The 26,850-nt window shown below is 43.9% G+C and overlaps 1 protein-coding gene and 1 non-coding gene across 6 annotated transcripts in view; both read left to right on the top strand.

Moving 5' to 3' along the window:
• The window catches only part of LOC126469805 (formin-binding protein 1-like), a 364,658-nt gene that overhangs the window by 104,300 nt on the left and 233,508 nt on the right, over positions 1 to 26,850 (top strand). For all 5 annotated transcript variants that reach the window (XM_050097066.1, XM_050097065.1, XM_050097068.1 and 2 more), the window contains exon 2: positions 20,848 to 20,963. In XM_050097066.1, coding sequence (XP_049953023.1) covers positions 20,848 to 20,963 — 116 coding nt within the window. The remainder of the gene's footprint in view (positions 1 to 20,847; positions 20,964 to 26,850) is intronic.
• Positions 11,823 to 11,906, top strand: Trnap-ugg (transfer RNA proline (anticodon UGG)). Its single transcript has one exon. It is a non-coding gene; the product is annotated as a tRNA-Pro (tRNA).

Genomic DNA, 26,850 nt, shown 5'->3' with positions numbered 1-26,850 from the left:
GGGCTTCCTCCAGACGCAGCTCTGCTTCAGTACGGATAATAGATGCATCACAGTCATGATGATGATGATGATGATGATGATCATCATCATCATCTCAGCCTTTTCCTACGTAATGTGGGGTCGGCGTTGCCTTCCATAAATGCCTATCCAGTGCTTCTTCCCTGAGGCATCGTTACTTCCCGTAGGTCCCCTGCTACCCTGTCTTTCCATCTCAGTTTCGGCCTTCCTCTTCTCCTTAGTCCTTCGATTTCTACGTCTTCAACTCCTCTCCCCACTTAGTACTCCCCTCTTCTCTGCACATGTCCATACCATCTTAGCCTACTTTCTTGGATCTTCTTCCCTATGGGCCCCACTTTCACTGTTCCCCTGATGTACTCATTCCTTAGTATATATCCTTTCGTGTCACCCCACTCATCCACCTTAACACAGTGTGGGAATGAAATGACGCGACAGCTGGAAACGCAGTGGAAAGTTGAACTGCTCGGGACAGTACGATTCTTGTACGCAAAACATTTAAATTGTACACAGATTCGCCGGAAAATTCTGGCGATATATGGACTAAAGTAGTGTCGCGCCAAGCCGTAGTCAAATGGTACAAACAGTTTGACCAGGTCTGCTTAGTCGTGGGAGGAAGGTCATCGACGTCGACAGTAATGTCCAGGTACTCGAATAACGGATTAATTCTAATCGCTGATTTTACAACCTCGAATGGCTCTTTGACCAACGAGCGAATTTCTTTCGTCGAAGAACTGAATGATTGGTGGAACCCCTAGAGTGGTGTTTATAGGATTTGGCGAACGTGTTGAAAAATAGTGTCGTGTACACAATGTGATCAAAAGTATCCGGACACTTCTATGCTCTGCGCAGTTGTCCACTAGCTGTCACGAATGGCGGGTCCGCAAGTATAAAAGGAGGTTGGTAGTATTATTAGTAGGTAATCAGTTACAGCAGAACGAGTCGGTTAGAAGAGTTCAGTGACTTCAAACGTGGACTAGTGATTGGCTGCCGAGCTATAATATCGAATTAGGTGAAATTAATAGAAAAACCTAACGGACTTAAATCTTCGGAGTTAATGAAAGTGGTAACAACATAAATGAGCACTTAGGTGAGGAACCTGTGTAGGTTCGTGATGAGGATTGAAAATATGGTTCCGGACACGAATTAAGGTTTTATATGATTCTTATTGAAACAACATATACACATTAACTGGCCCATGCCCATATACATTAACTGAATGTATGAAGTTTGTGAAGCAGTGGCGAAAATTGGTGGCAGGCGACATGGCGGGTGACTGTACTCACGGCTTTTGATGCACGAATGCTCTGTAAAATCTCTTCTTGGAGTCAGATTTTCAATATATTAGAGCCATTCCATCATGCGGCGAATACCAAGTAATCCGAGGTAAATCCTTTATAATACAGCTTCCAGTTGCCTCTCTTAGCACCGTCGAAATGTACCGTGCTAAGACTAGCCGCATACTGGGTGTCGTTCACGCAAAGGAGCCGCTCAGTTCGACCGCCAAACCCACCTTTTACATCGCGCCATGCCACTTCCGTTGCGGAGGGACTTCCCTACAGCTTTTACATGCTACAAATACAATTGTTCTAAGTATGAACCAGCTCTTAACAAACATTTTCTTTTTATGGACATACTCATAGTATAATAAATTATCATTTCAACATATTCTTTTGCTTTTTTCATATATACATTACAAAACTCTAATTTTCTTGCCATAGATCAAGTAGTTAAAACAACACAGAATACACATTTCATAAATTGCGGATACACAGTTACGTAATATAAACGTACTTCTAATCGATTTAAGTGTTACAACCTTATTCAAAACCGAGCGATTACGTCACATGCGGCTACATGAAACAAGCGAGGAAGAAACTGATTAAATATCAAATCGCTGTAAAGACCCTCATAGATATCATGAAATATCAAGTTGACTTTTGTAGATCAGTGCACCATATATTATTTATGTAATCTGTCACCAGTGCGCAGTATCTTTCCGGTGTGGTCGTTTTTCATGTAGACTACAATACTCATTAATAAAAACACACCGAGCGAGGTGGGGCAGTGGTTTGCATACTGGACTCGCATTCAGGAGGACGAAGGTTCAAACCTGTGTCCTGCCATCCTGATTTAGGTTTTCCGTGATTTCCCTAAATCGCTTCAGGCAAGTGCTAGATGATTCTTTTGAAAGGATACGGCCGACTTCCTTCCCCATCCTTCCCTAGTCCGATGGGACCGATGACCCTGGTGTTTGGTTCCCTCCCCCAAATCAACCAACCAACCAACCAACCTACCTTACTGAAAGTGTCCCCAGCAGAGTTCATGCCGTCATAATGGCGAAGGGCGGACCCACCCCATGTTAATGACCATTAATACACTACTGGCCATTAAAATTGCTACACCAAGAAGAAATGCACATGATAAACGGGTATTCATTGGACAAATATATTATACTAGAACTGACATGTGATTACATTTTCACGCAGTTTGGGTGCATAGATCCTGAGAAATCAGTACCCAGAACAATCACCTCTGGCCGCGTAATAACGGCCTTGATGCGCCTGCGCATTGAGTCAAACAGAGCTTGGATGGCGTGTACAGGTACAGCTGCCCAAGCAGCTTGAACACGATACCACAGCTCGTCAAGAGTAGCATATTGTGACAAGCCAGTTGCTCGGCCACCATTGACCAGATGTTTTCAATTGGTGAGAGATCTGGAGAATATGCTGGACAGGGCAGCAGTAGAACATTTTCTGTAACCAGAAAGGCCCGTACAGGACCTGCAACATGCGGTCGAGCATTATCCTGCTGAAATGTAGGGTTTCGCAGGTATCGAATGAAAGTTAGAGCCACGGGTCGTAACACATCTGAAATGTAACGTCCGCTGTTCAAAGTGCCGTCAATGCGAACAAGAGGTGACCGAGACGTGTAACCAATGGCACCCCATACCATCACGACGGGTGATACGCCAGTATGGCGATGACGAATACACGCTTCCGACGTGCGTTCACCGCGATGTCGCCAAACACGGGTGCGACCATCATGATGCTGTAAACAGAGCATGGATTCATCCGAAAAAATGACGTTTTGCCATTCGTGCACCCAGGTTCGTCGTCGAGTACACCATCGCAGGCGCTCCTGTCTGTGATGCAGCGTCAAGGGTAACCACAGCCATGGTCTCAGAGCTGATAGTCCATGCTGCTGCAACCGTCGTCGAACTGTTCGTGCAGATGGTTGTCGATTTGCAAACGTCCCCATCTGTTGACTCAGGGATCGAGACGTGGCTGCACGATCCGTTACAGCCATGCGGATAAGATGCCTGTCATCTCGACTGCTAGTGATACGAGGCCGTTGGGATCCAGCACGACGTTCCGTATTATGAAACGTCCCCTTTTAACAATTATACACGACTGTCCTTAAACTGACACACAATATTTTGTTAGCGCAACGCAATCTGACTTTCAAAATTCCCTACAAGAGAATGGCCCTGACTAACATTAAACTATACTTTTCACAAATCACTTACCTCACAAAAATCTTCGCTGCTCAAGCTACTGCAATACAGCGAGCGCCACTACTGCCAGCTAAATAAAAGATTCAAACTACTGAAGGCACTAACTACTGATAGGGATAGTTAGCAAATGAAAGATATTAATAGAGAACAAACAATGTATTTACCTTAATATCATCACAAGTCATAATATATATATCAGTTCGTGACAAATTACAAACCTCCGCCATCTCTCTCCCCACATCCACCACTGCTGGCGGCTCACCTCCAACTGCCCAACGCTACGCGTTGTTAACATCCAGCTGCCGCTGCCCAACACTACAATGGCAGACAACAATGCAAACTAGCCACAGACTGCACACAGCACAGCCAGTGATTTTTCATATAGAGCGCTACGTGGCGTTACCAATAAGAAAACATAAACAGCCTACTTACAGTATTACCCTCGTGAACCCACCGATTCCATATTCTGCTAACAGTCATTGGATCTCGACCAACGCGAGCAGCAATGTCGCAATACGATAAACCGCAATCGCGATAGTCTACAATCCGACCTTTATGAAAGTCGGAAACGTGATGGTACGCATTTCTCCTGCTTACACGAGGCATCACAAGAACGTTTCACCAGGCAACGCCGGTCAACTGTTGTTTATGTATGAGATATCGGTTGGAAACTTTCCTCATGTCAGCACGTTGTAGGTGTCGCCACGTAGGTGTAGGTGAATGCTCTGAAAAGCTAATCAATTGCATATCACAGCATCTTCTTCCTGTCGGTTAAATTTCGCGTCTGTAGCGCGTCATTTTCGTGGTGTAGCAATTTTAATGGCCAGTAGTGTAGGTTTTCCGTTATTTCCCTAAACCGCTTCAGGCAAATGCCAGATGATTCCTTTGAAAGGGCACGGCCGACTTCCTTCCGAATCCTTCCCTAATTCGATGGGACCGATGACCCTGCTATTTGGTTCCCTCCCCCAAATCAACCAACGAACCAACCAACCTACTATATTGAAATTGTCCTCAATAGAGTTTATGCCGTCATAATGGCGAAGGGCGGACCCACCCCATGTTAATGACCATTAATATGTGCAGTATTCAGTAAACTTTACTTGGCCTGCCATAATAATGTGTAACTTATTTTTCGAAGTCTTCTCGTTACTGTAAGTACGGTACTTATTGGAGAGCTGCACGAGGCCGGGGTTTGGACTGGTGACTCCGACAGCAGTGCCTGCGCAGTGTCGATGTTGACGGCTGGAGATAGCGTGTGGACGTATATAAAATTGATGCGCAGAGGGCGTGCGGAGAGCAGGCAGCGTGCGGAGGTGCGTGGCCGGTGCAGCGGCGGCGGCTGAGTCAGCCCGGGCGGCGCGCCGTATCGATTGGCCGGCGGGCCGCACGTGCCTGCTGCCGGCTGCCGGCCGGGCCCACGCCCACGCCGCCCGCACCTCCATTTGCTGCTCTTCCTCCGCCGCCTCTACCTGCCTGCCTCCCGCCCCCAAACACCGGTAGCGCTCACCTCCTAAAAAAAGCCGTGTTTATAGATGGCAGGAATTCATTTGATATAGTCCTGCGTCATTTAGTCAACAAAATACGACCGAGTATCAGACCAGATATTTGATTTGATTCGGGACTTGCTTGCAAATACAACTCAACACGTTCCTCATAACGGAACGAAATCGACAGATGCAGAAGTAATTTCAGGAGTACCCCAAATAAGTCATAAAAACGTTACTGTTTACAATAAATAAACCAGTGCCCACTGAGGTGAAGCCCGCCCGGCTACCCGACTGTCTAACGCGCTGTCCCCGGCACGAATCCACCCGGCGGATTAGTGTCGAGGTCCGCTGTGCCGGCCAGCCTGTGGCTTGTTTTTAAGGCGGTTTTCCATCTGCTTCGGCGACGGCCTTGCCGCAGTGGATACATCGGTTCCCGTGAGATCACCGAAGTTAAGCGCTGTCGGGCGTGGCCGGCACTTGGATGGGTGACCATCCAGCCGCCATGCGCTGTTGCCATTTTCCGCGGTGCACTCAGCCTTGTGATGCCAATTGAGGAGCTACTAGACCTAATAGTAGCGGCCCTGGTCAAGGAAAGCAATCATAACGACCGGGAGAGCGGTGTGCTGACCATATGCCCCTCCTATCCGCATCCTCAACTGAGGATGACACGGCGGTCGGATGGTCTCGATGGGCCACTTGCGGTCTGAAGACGGAGTGCTTTTTTCCATCTGCTTCGGCGAATGAGGGCTGATTCCCCTTATTCCGCCTCAGTTACACTGTCTCCACGTACGCGTACAACATAATTACTCTACCACGTACACATTTGGGATTACCCTCGTCTTGTATGAGACGTTTCCAGGGGGGGTCCACTGGGGGTCGAACAGCACAATAACCCTGGGTTCGGTGTGGGACGGCGGTGGGGTGAGTGGACTGCTGTAGCCTGTTGTGGGGTTGTGAACCACTGAGGGCTATATGGATATGGTGTCTTTTGTTTCGAACATGTCCGAAAGAACAGACACCATACCCATATAAGTATATAGTTCTGGCAATACCGGCCATGACCTCCTCCTCCTGTGCGGATGCACACATATTCCCCGAACTCTTATGGGACTTTGTAAGAATGTCTTCCACGAGTAATCAGTCTGTTGGGGCGGGACACTACAAATGTAGTGTGTGGACATACAAGGTGAGAATGTGAGTCACGCGGGAGGCGTGCGCGAGATAGTCTCTGCAGTCTGTGCCCTCGGTGGCTCAGATGGATAGAGCGTTTGCCATGTAAGCAGGAGATTCCAAGTTCGAGTCCCGGCTGGGCACACATTTTCACCTGTCCCCGTTGATATATATCAACGCCCGTCAACAGCTGAAGGTATTAATATAATTCTAACTGAGGGCTATGGCAGGGGCGAAGCCTCTCCGTCGTTTTTAGGTCCCCAGTACAATACACAATACACACTGAGGTGACAAGTCATTGGATAGCGATATGCACATACACAGCTGGCTGTAGTACTGTGTACATAAGGTGTAAAAGGGCAGTGCATTGGTGAAAGTGTCATTTGTACTCAGGGGATTCATGTGAAAAGGTCTCGGACGTGATTATGGCCGCATGACTGGAATTAAGACTGTGAACATGGAATGGTAGTTGGAACTAGACGCAGGTGACATTCCATTTCGGAAATCCTTACGGAATTAAATATTCTGTAAAGATTAGGGAATTTAATATTCCGCGATCGACTGTGTCAAGAGTGTGCAGAGAATACCAAATTTCAGGCATTATCTGTCGACACGGAGAACGCAGTGGCCGACGGCCTTCACTTAGCCACAGAGACCATCGGAGTTCGGGTAGAATTGTGAGTGCTAACAAAGGAACGTACGACGAATGCATCTGTTACGACAGTGCGGCGAAATTTGCCGTTAATGGGCTATGACAGCAGACGACCGACGCGAGTGCCTTTTCCAACAGCACGACATTGTCTGCAGGGCTTCTCCTGGGCTCGTGACCGTATCGGTTGGACATTAGACGACTGGAAAACCCAGGTCTGGTCGGATGAGTCCCGATTTCAGTTGGTAAGAGCTGATGGTAAGGTTCGAGTGCGGCGCAGACCCCTGAAGCCATGGATCCAAGTTGTCAACAAGGCACTTTGCAAGCTGGTTGTTGGTCCATAATGGTATGGGTTGTGGACGCATGGAATGGACTGGGACCTCTGGCCCGACTGAACCGATCGTTGACTGGAAATGGTTATGTACGGCCACTTGCAGACCATTTTTAGCTATTCATAGACTTCATGTTCCCAAACAACGATTGAATTTTTATGGATGACAGTGCGCCATGTCAGGCCATTCTGGACAATTCGAGCGAATGATTTGGTTACCCAGGTAGAGGTCACTTCGTGCACCAAATGCTCACCGTTAACACTTTCGAATTTACGGACAGATATAGAGGCAACATGATTCTATATTTCTCCAGGGGACTTCCAAAGACCTGTGGAGTCAATGCTACGTCGAGTTGCTGCACTACGCCGCGCAAAATGAGGTTCGGACGCGATATTAGGAGGTATCCCATGACTCTTGTCACCTCGGCGAATAAGACGTGTAGAAGACATGTGTAGATTCTTTTCAAGCTTCGCTGCTCTCTGGAGTTGCGGCGGCTGTTTACAGCTTTTCCCTCCAGATACCACTGCCTCTTTAGATCACTATCTCGTAGCCCCCATGGTTGCCACGTGATGTCAGTCCAGTCGCTAATTTAATATGGAACACACAACAATACATGTATTACATACTCATTACTACTCTAGTTATAAATTATATACAGAAACGTTCTTCGTGAACTAGTCTGTGTATCAGTGAAAACCATATCAAAATCCCTACGGTGGTTCATGAAATTACCCTTCACATGGAGAGAGAATAAACGCGGCGGGGGACTTTAATTTGTAATACGTGTAGATGATGTGGTGAATAATGTTGGAATACCCATGAGGCTGTTCAAAGGTGATGCGGAAAAGGTAACAACGACAGAAGATGGTAACGATTTTCAGAAAGACGTGCACAGAATCGGAGATTGGGGATGGAACTGGCAGTTGCCCTGAACGTAAATAAATGTTAAATTAAACTATACTGTTCCAGAAACCTTGTAAAACGTGAGACGTTTACTATGTATATTGCAGACTGAAGCGATAAATGAAAATTTGTAAGAAGGCCAGGACTCAACCCAGTCTCCTGCTCAGTAGCCAGATGCGCTAACCAATACGCCATCCGGGCACAGTAGCTTCGCAAAATCGCATGGACTACCCTAGCACGTCTCCCTTCTTAATCCAAGGCGTGAATTGGAATTTGGATTGAGGGGAAAAAAACTATAGTAAGGTCTTATGGGACCAAACTCCTGAGGTCATCGGTCTCTAAACTTGGAAATGGAAATGAAGTCCCATGCTACTTTACAGAGCGTCGGGGAACGATGCGGGAGACCCGCACCGCCTTTCTAGGCAAGGTCCTAATGGAGGTGGTTTGCCGTTGCCTTCCTCCGACCGTAATGGGGATGAATGATGATGATGATGATGACGACACAACAACACCCAGTCATCTCGAGGCAGGAAAAATCCCTGACCCCGCCGGGAATCGAACCCGGGACCCCGTGCTCGGGAAGCGAGAACGCTACCGCGAGACCACGAGGGCGGACGTCTCTAAGCTTACGCACTACTTAATCTAACTTTAACTTACGCTAAAGACAAAACACACAGGAAGGACAAGAACCTCCGACGGGGGGAGCCGCGCGAACCGTGGCAAGGCGCAGCTACGCCGCACGGCTTGGATTGAGGAGACACACATGCTAGGGTACTCCGCGCAATGTGCAAAGCCACTGTGCGAGGATGGCGTTGTTGTTAACGCCATCTGCCTAGTGAGCAGAAGACCTGGATTCGAGTCCTGGTCTTGCTACAAATATTCATTCGTTCTTCAGTGTGCGTATATACATAGTAAATAAATGTAACGTACTGCGCATAAATACGTGAAGAAATCCACTAATGTTGTGTTACACTATTGGCGATAAATCACTGCAAACAGTGACTACCGTAAAATACCTTGGATTAACCATTTGGAATCACCTGAAGTGGAATGACCACGTAAGCAATAGTTGCAAAAGCAGATGCTACGCTGAGATTTATTGGAAGAATCTGTTTAAATCATCCACGAAACAGATCACTTACAAAAAACTTTTTCCACCAGTTCTTGAGAATTACTCATCAATCTGGAACCGACCCGTATCAGGTAGGATCAATAGAAGAGTTGGAGAACATTCAAAGAAGGGCGGCACGTTTCGTCGTGCAGTAGTTTACTCGGCACGAGAGCGTTGCGGAGATGATCAGCGAACTCCAGTGGCAGGCGAGACAAGAGAGGCCTCTTGCATCGTTCCGCGAAGAGTCGGACAACATATTACTTCCTTCCACATACTTCTCGTGAAATGATCACAGCGAGAAATTCAGAAAATGGAACAAATAGGGGTTTTAGCGACCATCATTCTTCCCAAACATCCTTCGCGAATGCAACAGGAGTAACATTAGTCAGCCATAATATTTCACTGATCTAAAAATACCAAAGAAAGGCTCAAGGAAAAAAAGGAGACAGAAAAGGAACGAGAGCCCCGCTGTGTCGCCGTACTCAGAAAGCTTTTAAAAAATGAGTCATCCCCATTTTTCGCGTCGTTCGAGGGCTCAGAAAAGAAATAGAATATGTCGTTGTAATAGTCAATGTTTGCAGTGGGGAACTGTTCAAACCGCAGATCTACATTTCTTGTCATGTCATCATCGTGTAGGTCAACTCGGAATGGTCTCTTGCCCCTCACATTTAATACATTACCCGGATATTTTGGCGAATATCTTCGCTGCAAATACGAAAGACCATCCACCTGTATGTGTATATATATATATATATATATATATATATATATATATATATATATATATATATATATAGATATTGGTTGCAAATCTCTCGAATTGTCCCAAAAGGTATATTCAATTAAGAAAAACTCTTAGTTGCTTCAGCATTTCGAAAGATAACAAAGCTAGGGACGTAAATCAGTGATGAAAAAGAGCTTGCACCTTTTGCGTACTGTCATTTACCAAAAACCGTGTTTAGATACTTTTGTTCAGATGGCTCTAAGCACTATGGGACTTAACGTCTGAGGTCATCAGTCCCCTAGACTTAGAACTACTTAAACCTAACTAACATAAGGACGTCACACACATCCATGCCCGAGGCAGGATTCGAACGTGCGACCGTAGGAGTCACGCGGTTCCAGACTGAAGCGCCTAGAACCGCTCGGCCACACTGGCCGGCAACAAATTTTCACCCATTCTTAAAATGTAAAACTCCGTACAGACATTAGCAACATTCGTGACATCTTCGCCATGGATTGAAACTATACGAGAACTGTAGCTCTTGCTAATATTTTCCGCCGACGAAAATAAAATCTCATCTAGTAATTCTTAGTCGGTAAGACTTCGGATCGCCGCTTTCTTAGTCACATATTGTCACAATCGCCAAGCAGATAGAGAATAATGAATGCAGTAGGCAAGCCATTGCATCTTGATGAGCGCAAAACGGATCACTGGCTGTCGTAGAACATCTGCCGATGATCTTAATTCAGTAGTTCCTTACTTCACAGGCGATCTTAATTCGTCATGCAGTTGATCTCCACCTTCGCACCAAAAAGAAAATCACAGTCGCGTCGCCCAAAATACATTTCGTGAAATTACTACGAGGAAAAGATGAGAAAAAATAGAACTCAATGGGGTTTATCGAGAGTGAGTGACTCTTCTTACTCATCACTCATCATTCATGAATGGAACAGAGAAGGTGGGAAAGATATTGGTGTTGGAATTACCCTCCGCCACACGTGGTGAGGTTGCTTGGGGAGTACAGATGTGAATGTAGGTATGTTCGGCAGCGTAATCGGATGAGCAATTTTTTTCTCCGCTCAAATGGCCCACATTCTTTTTGGAGGGGGGGAGACGATTAATGGAGTCGCACTTCACAGAACAAAGCCCTTTCTTGGTCGGTGTAAACAGTCGTGCTCATAGTAAGGAAATGTATATTTTAATTCAGATTAATAACACAGCTTCTGCTTTAACGAGCTGCAAATGCTCTGTCGTGAAGCAACAGGATATGATAGAAGAAATGTATTCGCAGTTGCGAATATGGACAACCATCAGTTTTTTTTTTGGAATGACGACAATGAAAATTTGTGCCGGACCGGGACTCGAACCCGGATTTCCCGCTTATCGCGAGCGGCCGCCTAACAATTTGGCTACACGAGCACGACTCACGGCCAGAGTGAAGCTTCCACATGTCGTCAGCCATGTCTCTACGAACTGTACTCGTACATCCATTATATATATTCCCATACGCGGGAGACACTTTACTTCAAATTTAAAATCTTTCATTATACTGTTCCAGTTATGAAACATCTAGTCTATGGGATTTATGTGCTGCCTACGCAGCGACGTTGCGAAAGTACACTCCAGCACTACACAACAAGGGGTATCCTAAAGACATGAGGGAGAAGTGGTATTAATGTAAGTGTAAAAAATAGTTGTCAGGAAAATGTTTAATCATACACATTTTTGCCTGTAACCTAAAAATCTATCGGTTCGGTTGCATTTATTGCTTGCTATTTGTGTATCAGGAGAGAAAGCTGTCCTTCCTACGAGTGCCATAACGTGAATCCGTGTTGGTTCATAGACAGAAGTTGCTCTACCTCCAGGAACGTCATACACACAGGTGACAAAAATCGTGGGATAGCGATATAACCGGCCGGAGTGGCCGAGCGGTTCTAGGCGCTACGGTTTGGAACCGCGCGACCGCTACGGTCGCAGGTTCGAATCCTGCCTCGGGCATGGATGTGTGTGATGTCCTTAGGTTAGTTAGGTTTAAGTAGTTCTAAGTTCTAGGAGACTGATGACCTCAGAAGTTAAGTCCCATGGGGCTCAGAATCATTTGAACCATTTGATAGCGATATATACATATACAGTTGGCCCAATTGTCGCGTAGGCAAGGTGTAAAAGGGCAGTGCTCTGGCGGAGCTATCATTTGAACTCAGGTGATTCATGTGAAAGGTTTCTGACGTGATTGTGGCTGACTCTGAACGCGCATGTGACATTCCATTTCGGAAATCGTTTGGGAATTTAATATTCCATGATCCACAGTGTGAAGAGAGTGCCGAGAATACCGAATTTCAGGCATTACCTCTCGCCACGGATAGCGCAGTGGCAAACGGCCTTCACTTAACGACCGAGAACAGCTGCGTTTGCGCAGAGTTATCTGTGCTAACAGGCAAGTGACAGTACACGAAATAGCCGCAAAAATCAGTGTGGGACGTACGACGAACGCACCCGTTACGACAGTGCTGCAAAATTTGGCGTTAATGGGCTATGGCAGCAGACGACCGACGTGAGCACCTTTAGCACGACATCGCCTGCAGCGCCCCTCCTGGGTTAGTGACCATATTGGTTGGACACGAGACGACTGGAAAACCGTGGTCTGGTCAGAGAAGTCCAGGTTTCAGTTGATCTGAACTGATGGTAGGGTTCGAGTACAGTGCATATCCCACGAAGCCACAGATCCGTTATCAACAAGCCACTGAGCCACTGTGCAAGCTGGTAGCTCCATAATGGTGTGGGCGGTGTTAACGTGGAATGACTGGGTCTTCTGGTCCAACTGAACCGATCATTTACTAACAATGGTTGTGTTCGGCTACTAGGAGACCATTTGCAGCCATTCATGGACGTCATGTTTCCAAACAACGATGGAATTTTTATGGATGAAAGTGCGCCATGTCATAACATTCTGGACAATTCGAGCGAATGATTTGACCACTCACCGGCAACACTTTCGCAGTTGTGGACGGCTATGGAGGCAGCATGGCTTAGTGCTTTTGCAGGGGACTTCAAACGATTTGTTGTGTCCATGCAAGGTCGAGTTGCTCACTACACTGGGTAAAAAGGAGGTCCGACACGATATATTGGAAGTATCCCACGACTTCTGTCACCTCAGTGTAATGTTTGAATTTAGAATATGCTCTAGTATCCTGCAACTTACGAGCAGCCCGGATATCCCTGCGTGTTGAAGTGCCCCCTCCGTGACGGATAGATGCACCGCCCCGGATCGAATCCGCTCGTTGGATTAATAACGGGGGTCGGCTGTCCCGGCCATCCTGGATGTGGTTTTTAGCTAGTTTCCCTCATCCCACACACCGAGCGAGGTGGCGCAGTGGTTAGCACACTGGACTCGCATTCGGGAGGACGACGGTTCAATCCCGTCTCCGGCCATCCTGATTTAGGTTTTCCGTGATTTCCCTAAATCGTTTCAGGCAAATGCCGGGATGGTTCCTTTGAAAGGGCACGGCCGATTTCCTTCCCAATCCTTCCCTAACCCGAGCTTGCGCTCCGTCTCTAATGACCTCGTTGTCGACGGGACGTTAAACACTAACCACCACCACCCTCATCCCACTAGATAAATACCGGTCTGGTACCCAAGTCCTTCCTCAGTTAACACGATTTGCAGACATTTAGAAAACTTTCGTTCACTTTCATATGGATAACCCTATTATACACGCAGTCAGTTGGGGTACACATATAACGTCGCGGTGGAGGGAAGGTGGGGGTGGCGACAGCAAGAGCTTGGGGCACCCCTTTAATTAACGCGCCAGATCAGTTAATAAACCTGGCGACCCTGCATCTATGCGGGACAAAGACACAAGAACATGATGATCATCCAGAAACACACGGTCGTCAGCGATATCGATCTGTATTCCGTACCTCCTATATTTTCCCCATTTTACAGTGATGTGCTTGCTTTCCGAATCATTCGGGAGTACTGGTTGTGCAAGAGATTAGCGGTAAATATGAGTTAGGAAAGGAACAAATTCGACAACTTAATATATATAAAATCTAACTGGAATTCCATGAGGGCCTGATGCCTTCGTCACTTTAAGTAGTTCCGCTTGTTTTTCTATACGGGGGGAGGTGGGGTTGCTAATACCAATATTTCTCATTTGTTAGTCTATGCAGCGCTCAAGACATTCGTACGTTAGTATCCTCATTGGGATTACCTTTTTAAATACGGTATTTCTACTTTCTATCTGCTACCTTTAGTTTCAGCTCCAAGCGGATCCACGACCCACTGAGTGCAAGTTTTGAACCTTTCCATTAACTTTACGTATGTGCAGAACTTCTAAGAATTTTGGGATTGATCTTTCGCCAGGATGTCACTGAAAATTATTGTACGTTTCACGCGTGGTTCTTCTTACGGATACAAGAGTTGCTATCAAGTTTTCGCTATGAGGTTTCTCGTATTTTCTTTTATAGCGAGAGTGTAGTAGTCTGGTACTGTTAAAACAAGGTAGGTATTCGCTGTCTTTTACTAGGATCCTTGGTATGCATTTATTTAGACCGCAGTTTATGAAGTCTTCCAGCTTTAATCACAGTTGTTCTGCGTTTATGGGATGTGAACTAAACGTTTACAGTTCGTCTTTTAAGTAGGATGATTGTCTATCAGTTCGACTAGATATAAAACATGATCCAGGCGACACCGGTGGTATGGCAGTATCATTTACGTCCTAACTACAGAATGGTCCTGCTTAACAATCAGGCAACGTAAGAAAATCCTTTATAGCTGGACTGGATCGTTGTAATTCTGAAGGAATTTTCAATGGCTATAAAGCTGTAATGTGCTCTGATGAGTTGAATGAAGTGTACAGAGAAGCCGTATGCGTTCTGCGCATTTTCTGCAGGAGTTTCGAATATTTTCATAATGTGCTGCACCTTGAGACATTAAGGTGCTTCTGTGCTTCATTGTTACTGCGTCCATATAGAGCGAAATGGGGGTGGGTTAGTTACAAAGTATACTTATATTCTTGTGAGCCCATCTAGATCCTATACTCTGAGCATCCTGCCGACAGCGGTGTCTTAAAGGTTGGTACACTTGGCTTAGATTTGTGAGGAGTGGTGAAAAAGATTTGCCATTCTCTGTGTAACGAACTGCTGTGCTATTTGCAGTTAATGCTTCTGGGACTGGCTTTATGTGGGAGGTGATTTTTTAATATCCACAGCAGCGATTTATTGGGCATTTGATATCTGCTCTTGTCAGACGGTAGTGGGAAGTTTCCGAAGTAGCCGCTTACGCTTGTGTTATCTGAGTCTGTTTCAGTGAAGCGCACATTTGCAAACTAGATACCAAATATTTGCGACAACTCTTCGAAGCATTGTCTCGAATTAGTAGGTTGTATGGAACTCACCAAACTGATCCTGATATCAAAGGAGAACACACGGATGTGCTCCGGTAGTGAATGGAATATTAATGTGGTTACTTTGCTTACCTGTTGCTCTGACGTAACCCCTTACGAGTTTCGCTCGTGAGACAGTGATGATCTTATCAGATTAATACGGTAACTTCACCATATCTGATACAATTAGTCTAATAGAAAATAGTTGAGAGTGTAGATCATTGCATATGTTATGAAATTTGTAAGCCTCACTTGAGAAGTCCCTTACATGTGCAATAAACCGTAGTGCTGGTCCCGAGCAGAAAACATCATCGGTTGGTCAGCTCGACTAACAGAAAAGTCTTGTATTACGATTGCAAACGAACAATGGATGTCAAGTATTAATGACACCGTTGTCAACCAAGTCCTCTAGTTATGATACATTAATTCGTTAATACTCTTTGTGTGATGATTGTAGATGAGACAGGATTTTGAGACGCATTAGTACTTTCGCAGTAAATTGACGGCAGTCAATAAGTCGTGGAACGGTCTTAATCTACCCATAGTGTGTGTATGTGTGTTAAACATTTTATTAGAATAGCCAATAGCCTGCATAATTTGTGCTGTGAGTACTCGGCTGAATACAGTTCAGTCGAAAATAAATACTATAAGTTTACTTGCATTGTACTGCGAACCGTAAGATTTCTGAAGTGTACCTTGTATATGTGCAGCCTGCAAATATTACGTATGAAAAATTTATTTATTGATAACCCCAAATACGTATAACTGGAGACTCACAAGAACGTTATCTTCCATATGCGGTAAGTAAATTACATGTAAAAAAGACAGAAGTCACATTAGCTCGTACACAACATTATACACTAGAGATGAACGTATTGTACTGGGTAGTTTGTCTCCTGTAACGCAGATGCCTCTGAATACGGGCATGTTCCCTATACTAGTCCGCCAGTAAAATGAAAAATAAAAAGAACACTCCATTGAGCAGCGTAAGTCAGTGCAGGTATGTTAACATTATATATTTTCAATTTCCGAAGTTTTTGCTCAGTAAAAATTAAATATGTTTGCAACATTGGCAATCGGATCAGATTACTCACATTTATATTTTTAATATACACGCTGTATGTTGGAGTCGGTCTGAAGCTTCCACTGAAAGGGAGAAAAACGACAATTGAGAGAAAAATGTCAAAAAGAGGTCAGTGCACGCAGAGAGCAGCGGTGGCCAGGGACAAGTTTCCCATCTGAGAACGGCCGATAGCATGACGATAGCTGCGTCACATTTTCCGGTACTTCCTTCACTGCATTGCACATACTTCCTACCCAGCTGTTTGTCGTCATCAGACACATCCGTCCTTGTTCCTAGTTCTAAGTAAACTCCAGGAAGAAAACTGAAGGAACGAAGAACAACGTGGTGTCGCAATTTATGCGTTAATTCGTAATTTTGGTTCACCAGTTCCATTGTAATTATGAGAAACACATCGCAGTAGATAACTTTGTGAAAAGCGATTTCTTTCTGCGACAAATTGGCTGCAGTTAGTTGATTATGTGGTGTAGCCTAGTGGAAACGCTGCTGCTTCACTTAATGTGTTCTCAAAAGTACAAGATTTCAGTACAGTTGAAAATTATCTGCTTATCAATCATTACTCGAAAAAAAAAGTTATTAATTCTTGCCAGGCTGTGTTGCCGTGGACCATTTTGCTTCTTAACCACACGACACAATAATTTATTTTACAAAAGTGTAATTTGCTTCTGGTCAACGCAAGTGTACACAGAGTATTACTGTATTCTTGAATAGAAAGATAAGGTATCTTTCTTACGCAGTAACTAAAGTCAGCATAAGAATTTTACCGCCCAAATTTTTTGTCTCGAGCTCGCGTCAGATGAAAGTTTCGTTGTTTTAAATAAAAAGGCAGAATTTTCTTTCTCCGTTAACTAAGTCAAAATGTCACCGGTGCTCTCTCTCGACAGGCTTTGCAGTCGACGGGAGTTTGTTAAGTAAATGCGACAACCAAAAGAACAGGAGCTAGGCGAGATTTTTTCCGTATTCCAAATCTGAGTGGCCTTATTTGTACTCCTCCTGCGACTCCACTAATGTTGCGTGGAAGCCTACTCTGTAGGCGCTGTACAAGCGCCACTTAGTCACTTCACACGACGGTTTCGAAACCGTGACGCGCTTGTCTTTCACAGTTAGGGTTGCCCAAGAGTTTTCAGCACTGACCTGTACCGTGACTCAGATCACCGACGATCCGGAAGCAGGTGACTCAGGAACAAACGCAAGACACTAGTAGCGTCTTCATTGAAATGATGCTGAATATTCTGACCTCGCGCGGACGAGTCATACGCTGAACATCATCTCGGTGCATAGTTGCGAAGCGTTATGCCGCCCTCGGACGGGACGTAGATTTGCTAGTTTAAAGCATCGGCACATTGAAGGCCTCGCAGATGTTTGTTGAGTGTAGTGTAGTATGCCCTGTTTTCGGCGTACATTTTTTTATTACCTTCGTGTTTTCGAAAAGATGCTTATCAGGTTAATGGAAGTATATTGTGTAATATTCGAATCTATGTGCATACAAGAGCGCTCTCCGTCCAGGAGTGAGAGAGATTGTGTAAGCGTACCCAGGGAACATAAACCTGTGAATTGTAAGATTGCTGTCTACATTACTACCTAGTTCCTGCGAAATTCGGTATTTACGTATTAATTCAAAAATGTTTCCTATTTGTGGGATACATACTTCCTTTGGCAATATTGCGTATGGATGTGCGCACACGCACCTACACCAGGTACAAAACATTTAACAGCAGTATGGCAGTAAATAAATGACCTTCAGCTTTGTGTTCAAGAGAGCGTGCAGTACTTATAGTAGCAGCACCTTGTGTACTTTGTTTCTAATCTCTTGTATTCCACATCTACATTTATTCTCCGCAAGCCACATGACGGTGTGTGGCGGAGGATACTTATATACTTCTGGTACCGCTATCTGAACACTCCCCTTCCTCCCCTCCCCTCCCCATCCTTTCCCTGCTCCATTCGCGAATGGCACCTGGAATGTATGATTGTCGCTGAATCACCGTATTAGCTCTAATTTCTCGAATTTTTTCGTTGCAGTTATTTTGTAAGACGAATATAGGAGGAAGTAATACTGTATGTTGTCCGACGCATCCGGGAAAATGCTCTTTCGGAATTTCAGTAGCAAATATCTCCGTGATGCACAATACTTCTCTTGTAGCTTATGCCACTGGAGTTCGTTGAGTGTCTGTGTAACGCTCTCGCGCTGATTAAACGATCACGTGACAAACACGCCAATCTTCGTTTCATTTTGTCTCTCTCTTCTGTTATCCTTGTGAGGGTCCCAGACTGATTAGCGATGCTCATGAATTGAAGAACTGCTCAGACAAACCTTCTTTCGTGAATGAAATTCATTTCCTTGAGATTCTTCCCATGAATCTCAATTTGGCATCTGCTTTTTCTAATATTCGTTTTATGTTGTCATTACACTTACTGTCGCTCCGGATGATTACTAGTTGGCATTATACCGTGGTTATTGTTTGCAGCTGTTTGTCATCAATGTTTTAATTGTACAGTAGTGGATTTCTTCTCCCATGTATGCGCAGTGTGTTTCATTTATTTACATTCAGAGCCAATTGCTAGTTCTTACACCGTTCATCAATTTTCTGCGGGTCTTCCTGCATTTCGCCAGTGTCCTCACGCTGCTCCTTTTTACACTCAACTACATCATCTGCAAACCATCTCATGTAGTTATCCACAACATTATTTACACATAGTGTAAACAGTAACGGTGTATTGTGTGTGTGTGTGTGTGTGTGTGTGTGTGTGTTAAACCGGGGACCTAGAAACGACGGAGAGGCTTGGTCCCGTCGTAGCCCTCAGTGGTTCACAACCCCACAACAGTCCACCCACACCGAACCCAGGGTTATTGTGCGGTTCGGCCCCCAGTGGACCCCCATCTTTGCGGAATTCATGTTGATTTTTGTAGAGGAGATTTTCGTTCTCCGAAAACGTCATAATACGTGAGCATAAAGCATGTTCCATAATTCTATAACAGATTGACGCCAGCGATGTAAACCTAAAATTATGTGCACCTGTTCCTAGACTACTCCTCGAAAACGGGAATGGTCTGTACTTTTTTCCAGTCGATAGGTGCCCTTCGTTGCTCCAGCGACCTGCAACAAACTGCTTCTACTGAAGAAACAGTGATGTAATAAGATGGTTCTTACGGTTTTAAAAAAAGTGAGAACGATGAAATATTGTCTTCATGTGAAAGACTGTTGTATATTTGTATCGCAGTATTTGTAATGGAAATATAGAAAGTTGGTATTCTTACTGGATGAACATTGGAATTCTCTTATTGCCTTGTATCATGTTCGTGGATATTTAAGTTTTTGTTTGTGTGCTACAGGGTGACCCAGAAGTGCGTTTACATTTAAAAATTAAATACGCCAGAAAATAATGTAGGTAGATAGGTAAAAATGGACATACGCGCAACAACCAATGATCACACGGACTGAGGTCTGAGGACCTGGAAGGCTAAGCCTGACGGAAGGGGGTCATGTGCGCAAGAGATCTTCCACACGTGGAGCAATATGGTGTGGAGCGCCGTCCTGCTTAAAAGTCATACGCTCCAGGTGTTATCAGCCAGGCTAAGGAGTTGTAACGCGGCGTCACTGACTGGTTGCTGTTCAGCGCCATCTGTTGGCCTGGTTTTGCACTCGTTGTTGGTTTCAGTAAAACACCATGTCATTTCAGGAGTGTGTGTAAAGTTTTTCCTTTCTACGTACATTGTTCCGTGAATTAGCGCATTTTCAAATGTTATGACTTTTGGGTCACCCTGTACATACAGAAGACGGATAGCATATGTAAAAGAGCGCAAATGTGCATTTTAACAGTGCTAACGTAACCGTTTTACATGCGGCCATTTTCTTAAACTATGTTCCGCGGTATGATTACGTGCAGAACCTGGTTTCGCCCTCATCATGTAGGGGTTCGGTGGTCATCGAAGCGATGGAAAAAGCCTGGTAAACAACTTAGTAAACCGGGACGATGGCTTCAAGTTGGATTATTTATGGAATTCGCATGTAACTCACATTCGCTTTCGCAGATATCTGTATCGGTCTTCCTGCACATGCTGTAACTTCATCTAAAACCCACTTCAGGGCTCAAGACAAAACTGTAACTTGTCTCCTTTGCTGTAAAAGGTAGTGATGCTACCTGAAAGACCATACATATGGGCATTTATAGAAGCTGCTGACAGGGGAGCATGTACTCTTTTTCAGCCAACATTTCCAGCGCGGAAAATAATTGTCTCGACCACTGTTGTGAGATAAAGACGATGAACAGGCACATCATATTTTGTCGTCGGCGAATAGGTCTAGCTCAGATACGTTCGTTTCGCAGAAAACGTATTTTTAAGTAATAATATGTAGGCCTTGTTGATAAATCATTTATAGTTAACTTATGAAATTGTTAATTCTGTTATTCTTTTACCACGTGCCATTATAACCTCTGGCTGTGTTACTGACGCACGCATTTTTCTTTCCAGGATCAGTATGACAATATATCTCTCCACACGCAGAAAGGAATAGACTTTTTAGAAAAATATGGGCATTTCATCCGAGATCGCTGTACAATCGAGTTGGAGTACGCCGGGAAGCTGCGGTATGTCAAATAAAGCAATTATTTTTTTTAACTAACTTCAAGTTTGTTAAGTGTGCATCTTTCTTCGCATATAGTTACGTATCTTACTCGTCAAAGATCTAGAGGTATCTATTGTTAGGCACAGCACATATTTAATTATTAGCAATATTGTATTGCTTGAAAATAGTATTTAATATAATTTTCTGTGTGAGCAAAAATTGTCATGTGACAAAAGTTTTAAATTTTCTGTATGGGACATACATTACGCACTGCCTATTTGCATTTAAGAATTTAAAAACTGATTTTTTACTTATGTTATGTGAAATAGTTTTGTGATTCGTTTTTTGTGATCAGTACTGTTGTTCAATAATTTTGTATGATCTCAACAAAGGTAATCTTAGACAGATACGTGAAAGGTACAGTTACTGGTTTCGGTTCCTTCCTCCGCGTTGGCAAGGTTTAACCATGCTTGGAAAAGTTTACAACAACGAGATTTACGTTAAATTCCTCGTCAGCCACTTTCCAGAGTACTTCCAAATTATTGTAGACGTTTCATTATTTAGGTTTCAGCTTTATTTGTCCCCTCTTCGTAGTTTTGCCATTTATTCTGCTCAATTCTTAGTACTCGCTTCGAAATGTGATAGAGAGGCAGTGAAGACACTAGGGTGTTATCGGCAGGGCGGATCGTGTAAAATAGTCCTCTGGCCCTCCATATCAGGCCTGCCGTTATTTCCGGAAATAACTTCTGGTGAATACGATCGTAATGCAGTCGGGTCGTATATTGATGTTTTAGTTAGAGGATTTTAATCACACAGGCTGGTGTTGAATTAGTTCTCTTCGATTTTTCTGGTGATCAGTTTATTCTCGTTAAACATGGCGGTGCTCATATTATTCACTCGTGTATTCCAGGACTAGCGACACTGCGTATTCGGGACCGGGAATGGAATTATGATGATAAATTGATTCTGTACATCAAAGTGCATTATGGTCTATTTCATATTTTCCCGTAGCCTTTTAATCTTTTAAATTTGAGACCCGTCATATAGAGTTCAGCAATTTCTCTCCTGAATTATATCGGCAATACTATTATTATTTTACTTACCATGGGCAGTTATAGTAATGTGACCAAAAGAACACCGCGTCATTAATGCTCAAAGCATCAGATACACACTTCCGTAGTTTTGTAAATAGGCAGGTGGCGCAGTTGTTAAGACACTACTATTATCTATAATTTTCAGTGCTATAGGATTTGCAGCTGCGATGAATTTTTTGAATGATTTCGTGATGCCTTCAGCTGCCATTCTCTTTATTTCATGTACGATTGTACTATTCCGACCTTGGGTAAAGTATTTTATGGATGATTTTTTAGTAGTGTTGCAAACTGCTCGAAAGTAACGTGCTCCTAAAACACCTCTCTAATTCATTTTACGTGCATAACACGAAATCATAGGGGCAACGACATGCATGGCTTGATTTACGACTAAAAATCATCTATAAAATACTTGAAAAGCACCTAATACCGAAATTCTACAATAGTACATGAAATAAAAAGGATGGCAGTTGAAGGCATCACGAAATCATTCAAAAAACTACTATTATCCTTGAAAAGTGCGGTTCAAATCATCTTTAGAATGTTAATATTCACATTTTGTATTTTTCAAAGTCATGTCAGGTGAATATATTCATGGTTACTTCAAATAAGGCCACAGCTAATAGACTGTTCCAGTATTATTAAAAAAAGCGCGAAGTGTGAAACGAGCTCTTTACGAAAGGAATCGGACATTTTGTCCACTATAAATTATCATGTGAAAATGCTGCTGCTGTGTAATTCACATTGAAAATAGCAAAATCACTGCGTCACTTGTTCTTTTCGCGCGCCAAACCCGATGTATTTCAGAAATTTAATCAAGTTTTAAGCCCTGTGAGGTTTAAATATGCATAAGTTTGATGGCTACGTGTGAGTGTTGACCTGATTGTTAGTGCAGTGCTCCGTCATATCCTCTCTGCAGTTGAAAACTGTGTGCCGGACCGATACACGAACTCGGGACTTTTGCCTTTCGCGGGCAAGTGCTCTACCATATTCTTTCATGGTAGAGCACTTGCCCGCGAAAGGCAAAAGTACCGAGTTCGAGTATCGGTCCGGTGCACAGTTTTAATCTGCCAGGAACTTTCGTGTCAGCGCACACTCCGCTGCAGAGTGAAAATTTCATTCTGGGAAGTGGACATATTAATCATAATGAAAACCTGCACTCGAATTTTAGGTTAGATGTGTTGACGCGTTTTTGTATCCTTCATTTTACAGAACCTCACACACACACACACACACACACACACACACACACACACACACACACACACACACACACACACACACTATATACCAGTCATAGTATTTTGATATGAACTGACACGCGTTTTCAAGATACTACTGGCATCTTACTATCTAAAGAGTCTATTTGCTTCTTGCTGCAGTCTGTGATGATGCATTGAGTGAAGCTACTATTTCTTCTGTGATACTCCATGATTGGCGCAGTGACTTTATTTTCAATCTATAAGAAACGCAGTCGGAGCATAATATTCATTTCCCAGTTTCCATGAAGTTAACCCACGTGCAAAAAATGGTTCAAATGGTTCAAATGGCTCTGAGCACTATGGGACTCAACTTCTGAGGTCATCAGTCCCCTAGAACTTAGAACTACTTAAACCTAACTAACCTAAGGACATCACACACATCCATGTCCGAGGCAGGATTCGAACCTGCGACCGTAGCGATTGCGCGGTTCCAGACTGTAGCGCCTAGAACCGATCGGCCACCACGGCCGGCAACCCACGTGCAATCGCAAACAATGTGAAAAATGTCTCATCAGAGCATATGTGCCTTTACCAGTTGCCGAGTAAGCTTACGCAGTCTGTAAGACAGTGAAATAGCTTCCTTCCGGAACAGAGTTAAAATCCCATTCTATTTATGACACAGAGTTTTAGTTTCCCCTCATTATTTGGTGGTTCATTCAGTGGTAATTTGAGCAAGGTTACAACTTCTTCATTCGCAGTTAGCTGACTCACAGCTCCGCTTCACGTGACCTCGATGGCAACGGGAGGAAGACTAGAATGTCCCATCGAAGAATTGATGAGCGACCGGAGGGAGGGGGGGGGGGGGGGCAGGCTTGGTAGTTCCAGGTCGGGAAGAAAATCGACCGTGTCACCCATTAAAGAACCATCCCTTCTTTCACCTGCCACGTAAAATCTAAATCTAGATGGACGAGCGTGGATTAGATCCCTAATCCTCCCGAATGCGAGTTCAATGTTTAACCATTGCGCTTAGTCTTCTGTAGCAGTGAACGTTAGGTACATTTTTGTTTTCTGGCTTGTTTCCCATTCAGCAATAAGTATGTTTATTGAACCGGGGACTTAGAAACGACGGAAATGCTTCGTCCCGCCGTAGCCCTCAGTGGTTCACAACCCCACAACAGGCCACAGCAGTCCACCCGCCCCACACCGAACCCAGGGTTATTGTACGGTTCGGCCCCCAGTGGTCCCGAGTTCGTGTCTCGATCCGGCATGCAGTTTTAATTTGCCAGGAAGTTTCAGGAACTGCCTGCTTCAATGTTGCTTGTGAGCTGAAACACACATTACATTATTTTTCCTTAAGTTGTGATTCTTGTTTCCGTTGTAGTGCAGATCATTACAATTACGGCTTTTCCCTCCAAAACCTAGGATGCTTTCTCTGTGACCCTGTAAATACTAGAGCTAAACAATGTAGAACAACAGCATGCATTACAAGCATAGCATTCTGTATTACTTCATTTCCTTATTTCTAACATTTTAAAATTGTACGTCGACTTTAGATGACATGTCAGTCATAGATGTTCTTATCTCTATTTAGTGAACGTATTTTCAGTCATGTTTTGAACATTGCCCCGCTACACTTTATTAACTAATGTTTCGCCGCAAAGGATATCGGATTTTCGAGAGTAAATTAATGTGGAGTATGTCGTTCTTCTTTTCAAACATTCCCATTTCATCTTTCCTTATTGTCTTTTGGGCATGCAGTTGTAGTAATTAAAGTAGGCACAAATGCAGTGATCAAATAGAAATGATTAGTGTACATTCGCATTCTCTTTACATCGTTCCTTTCTTGTTGCTCCCATGGCGATGGATTGTTTCTATCGCAATCAGTATGCGTGATAGGAAGCTACCCTACAGACAGAGGGATCTATATTTATACTTGGCAGAACTAATTACATACTGACATAATCGTCGGTATTGCTTTCGTTTCCCAAAAGTTATAAATATTTCGATTTCGGTAAAGAAGCTCTGTATTTCGCCTAGATGTCGAAGAAGACGGTCCCTTACCTACTGGTTGTATGGAATAAGATGTGGAGAGGGCGGTTTGAAAGCGGACAGAAGTAGTACGAGGAAGGGCGTCCCTTACCTCAGGGATCGCTACCTGGCGAAGGGGCAAGTGTGGCAAATGTCCGGCATTCCTTCCCGCTCGGGTAGCAGCGCGTGAGACCACACGGCTAGCCGGGCGGGTTAATAAGTGTGTGGTACTCATTGTATCATAAACATTGGGTCCGGCAAAGAGTTTCGGCATTGTAATGATACACCAAGGCAAGTTATTTATGAAACTCCTTTGCAACTATATTCGTGAAAATACATTCTTATTCTTGTTAATTGCGCTTTACTGGTCACTGTCGTTTGCTATATTCGGACGGGCATTTACAACAGCTCACTTCCTTATTCGGTGATTACTCTCAACTACAAGTAATTCATCAAAAATTTTAGTAGTTGTGGTCACAATAAAACATAAAATACAAATTGCTCATTACTAGTTTCGCTTAACTAGCAACTATCCTCAGATTACGCTTACTAAATAATCAGTATTTTGTGTAATGTTGGCAAAATCTTCACTATTAAGTATAAGTCAGGTCATGCTTCTTAAAGAAACCGTATCTGAGCACAGTGTCGGCTACAACACCATCGTTACTGAGTACAACTTGTAGCCTGCGTACTAAGGAATCTGTACTAAGTAAAATGTTGGCCACATCATCCTTAAAAAGTGTAACTCATCAATAATAATAATAAAAAAGTTGGCCAAGGCATGGCTGTTGACGTATAAAATAATCATAAGACTAGGTAGGCTGTTCATGAATAAAACGATCAGAAGACTAGTTTATACATGAATGGCCATGCTTTGACCAACGTTTTACTGTTCACGAGTTACAACGTTTTACTGTTCACGAGTTACAACTAGATACGATTTGTTATGGCATTCATCGTATTCAGGTACTGTGTTTCTTTAGTAAACTTGATCTGAGGTTACACTTGCTAAAGCCGTCCTCACAGGGTACGAGGTAGCTAACGTTGACGTAGACACAGCCGCTGACAGGACAGCCACCCTCACGAGAAACAGCTTCGGCGGCATTCGGGACAAGCTGGTTACGTGATTTGCGCACATCAGCGCGTGCAGCGGCCGTTGTTGACTTTATTTGGCTCGCAAACCACACAGTTTACGAAACGGACGCACGTAAAATGGCTGCGTTAACTCGGTTAGCGATTGTCGAAGAAAGTCGGAGAAAATCGAGAATAAGATTCTGGATTCGTCGAAGGCTTGAATAGCGAATTTCTGGTAGAGTAACACAACATAATACTGTACAGCGATCTGAGATACATACTAGTAGAAGTTATTCGTTAACTCAATTGAATTTTCATCCCATTTCGCTTTTAAATTGGATATTGCCACAGAAGAAGCTGAATAGCACAGCCACCGTGGTGTAGTGGTTATAATACTAGACTGTCGCATGGAGGGTCGTGAGTTAAAAACTCACCTGAAGTGTAAAATTATAATTTCCAAACTCGGTTCCAGTATATTCCAGAAGTATCCACAAATGTCAAGAATCATTGTGCT

Source organism: Schistocerca serialis, chromosome 3, assembly GCF_023864345.2.
Source record: "Schistocerca serialis cubense isolate TAMUIC-IGC-003099 chromosome 3, iqSchSeri2.2, whole genome shotgun sequence".
In the NCBI taxonomy this organism is placed as follows: Eukaryota; Metazoa; Arthropoda; class Insecta; order Orthoptera; family Acrididae; genus Schistocerca; species Schistocerca serialis.
Note: the sequence above shows the minus strand (reverse complement) of the source record. Positions and strands in the feature narration are given on the sequence as shown.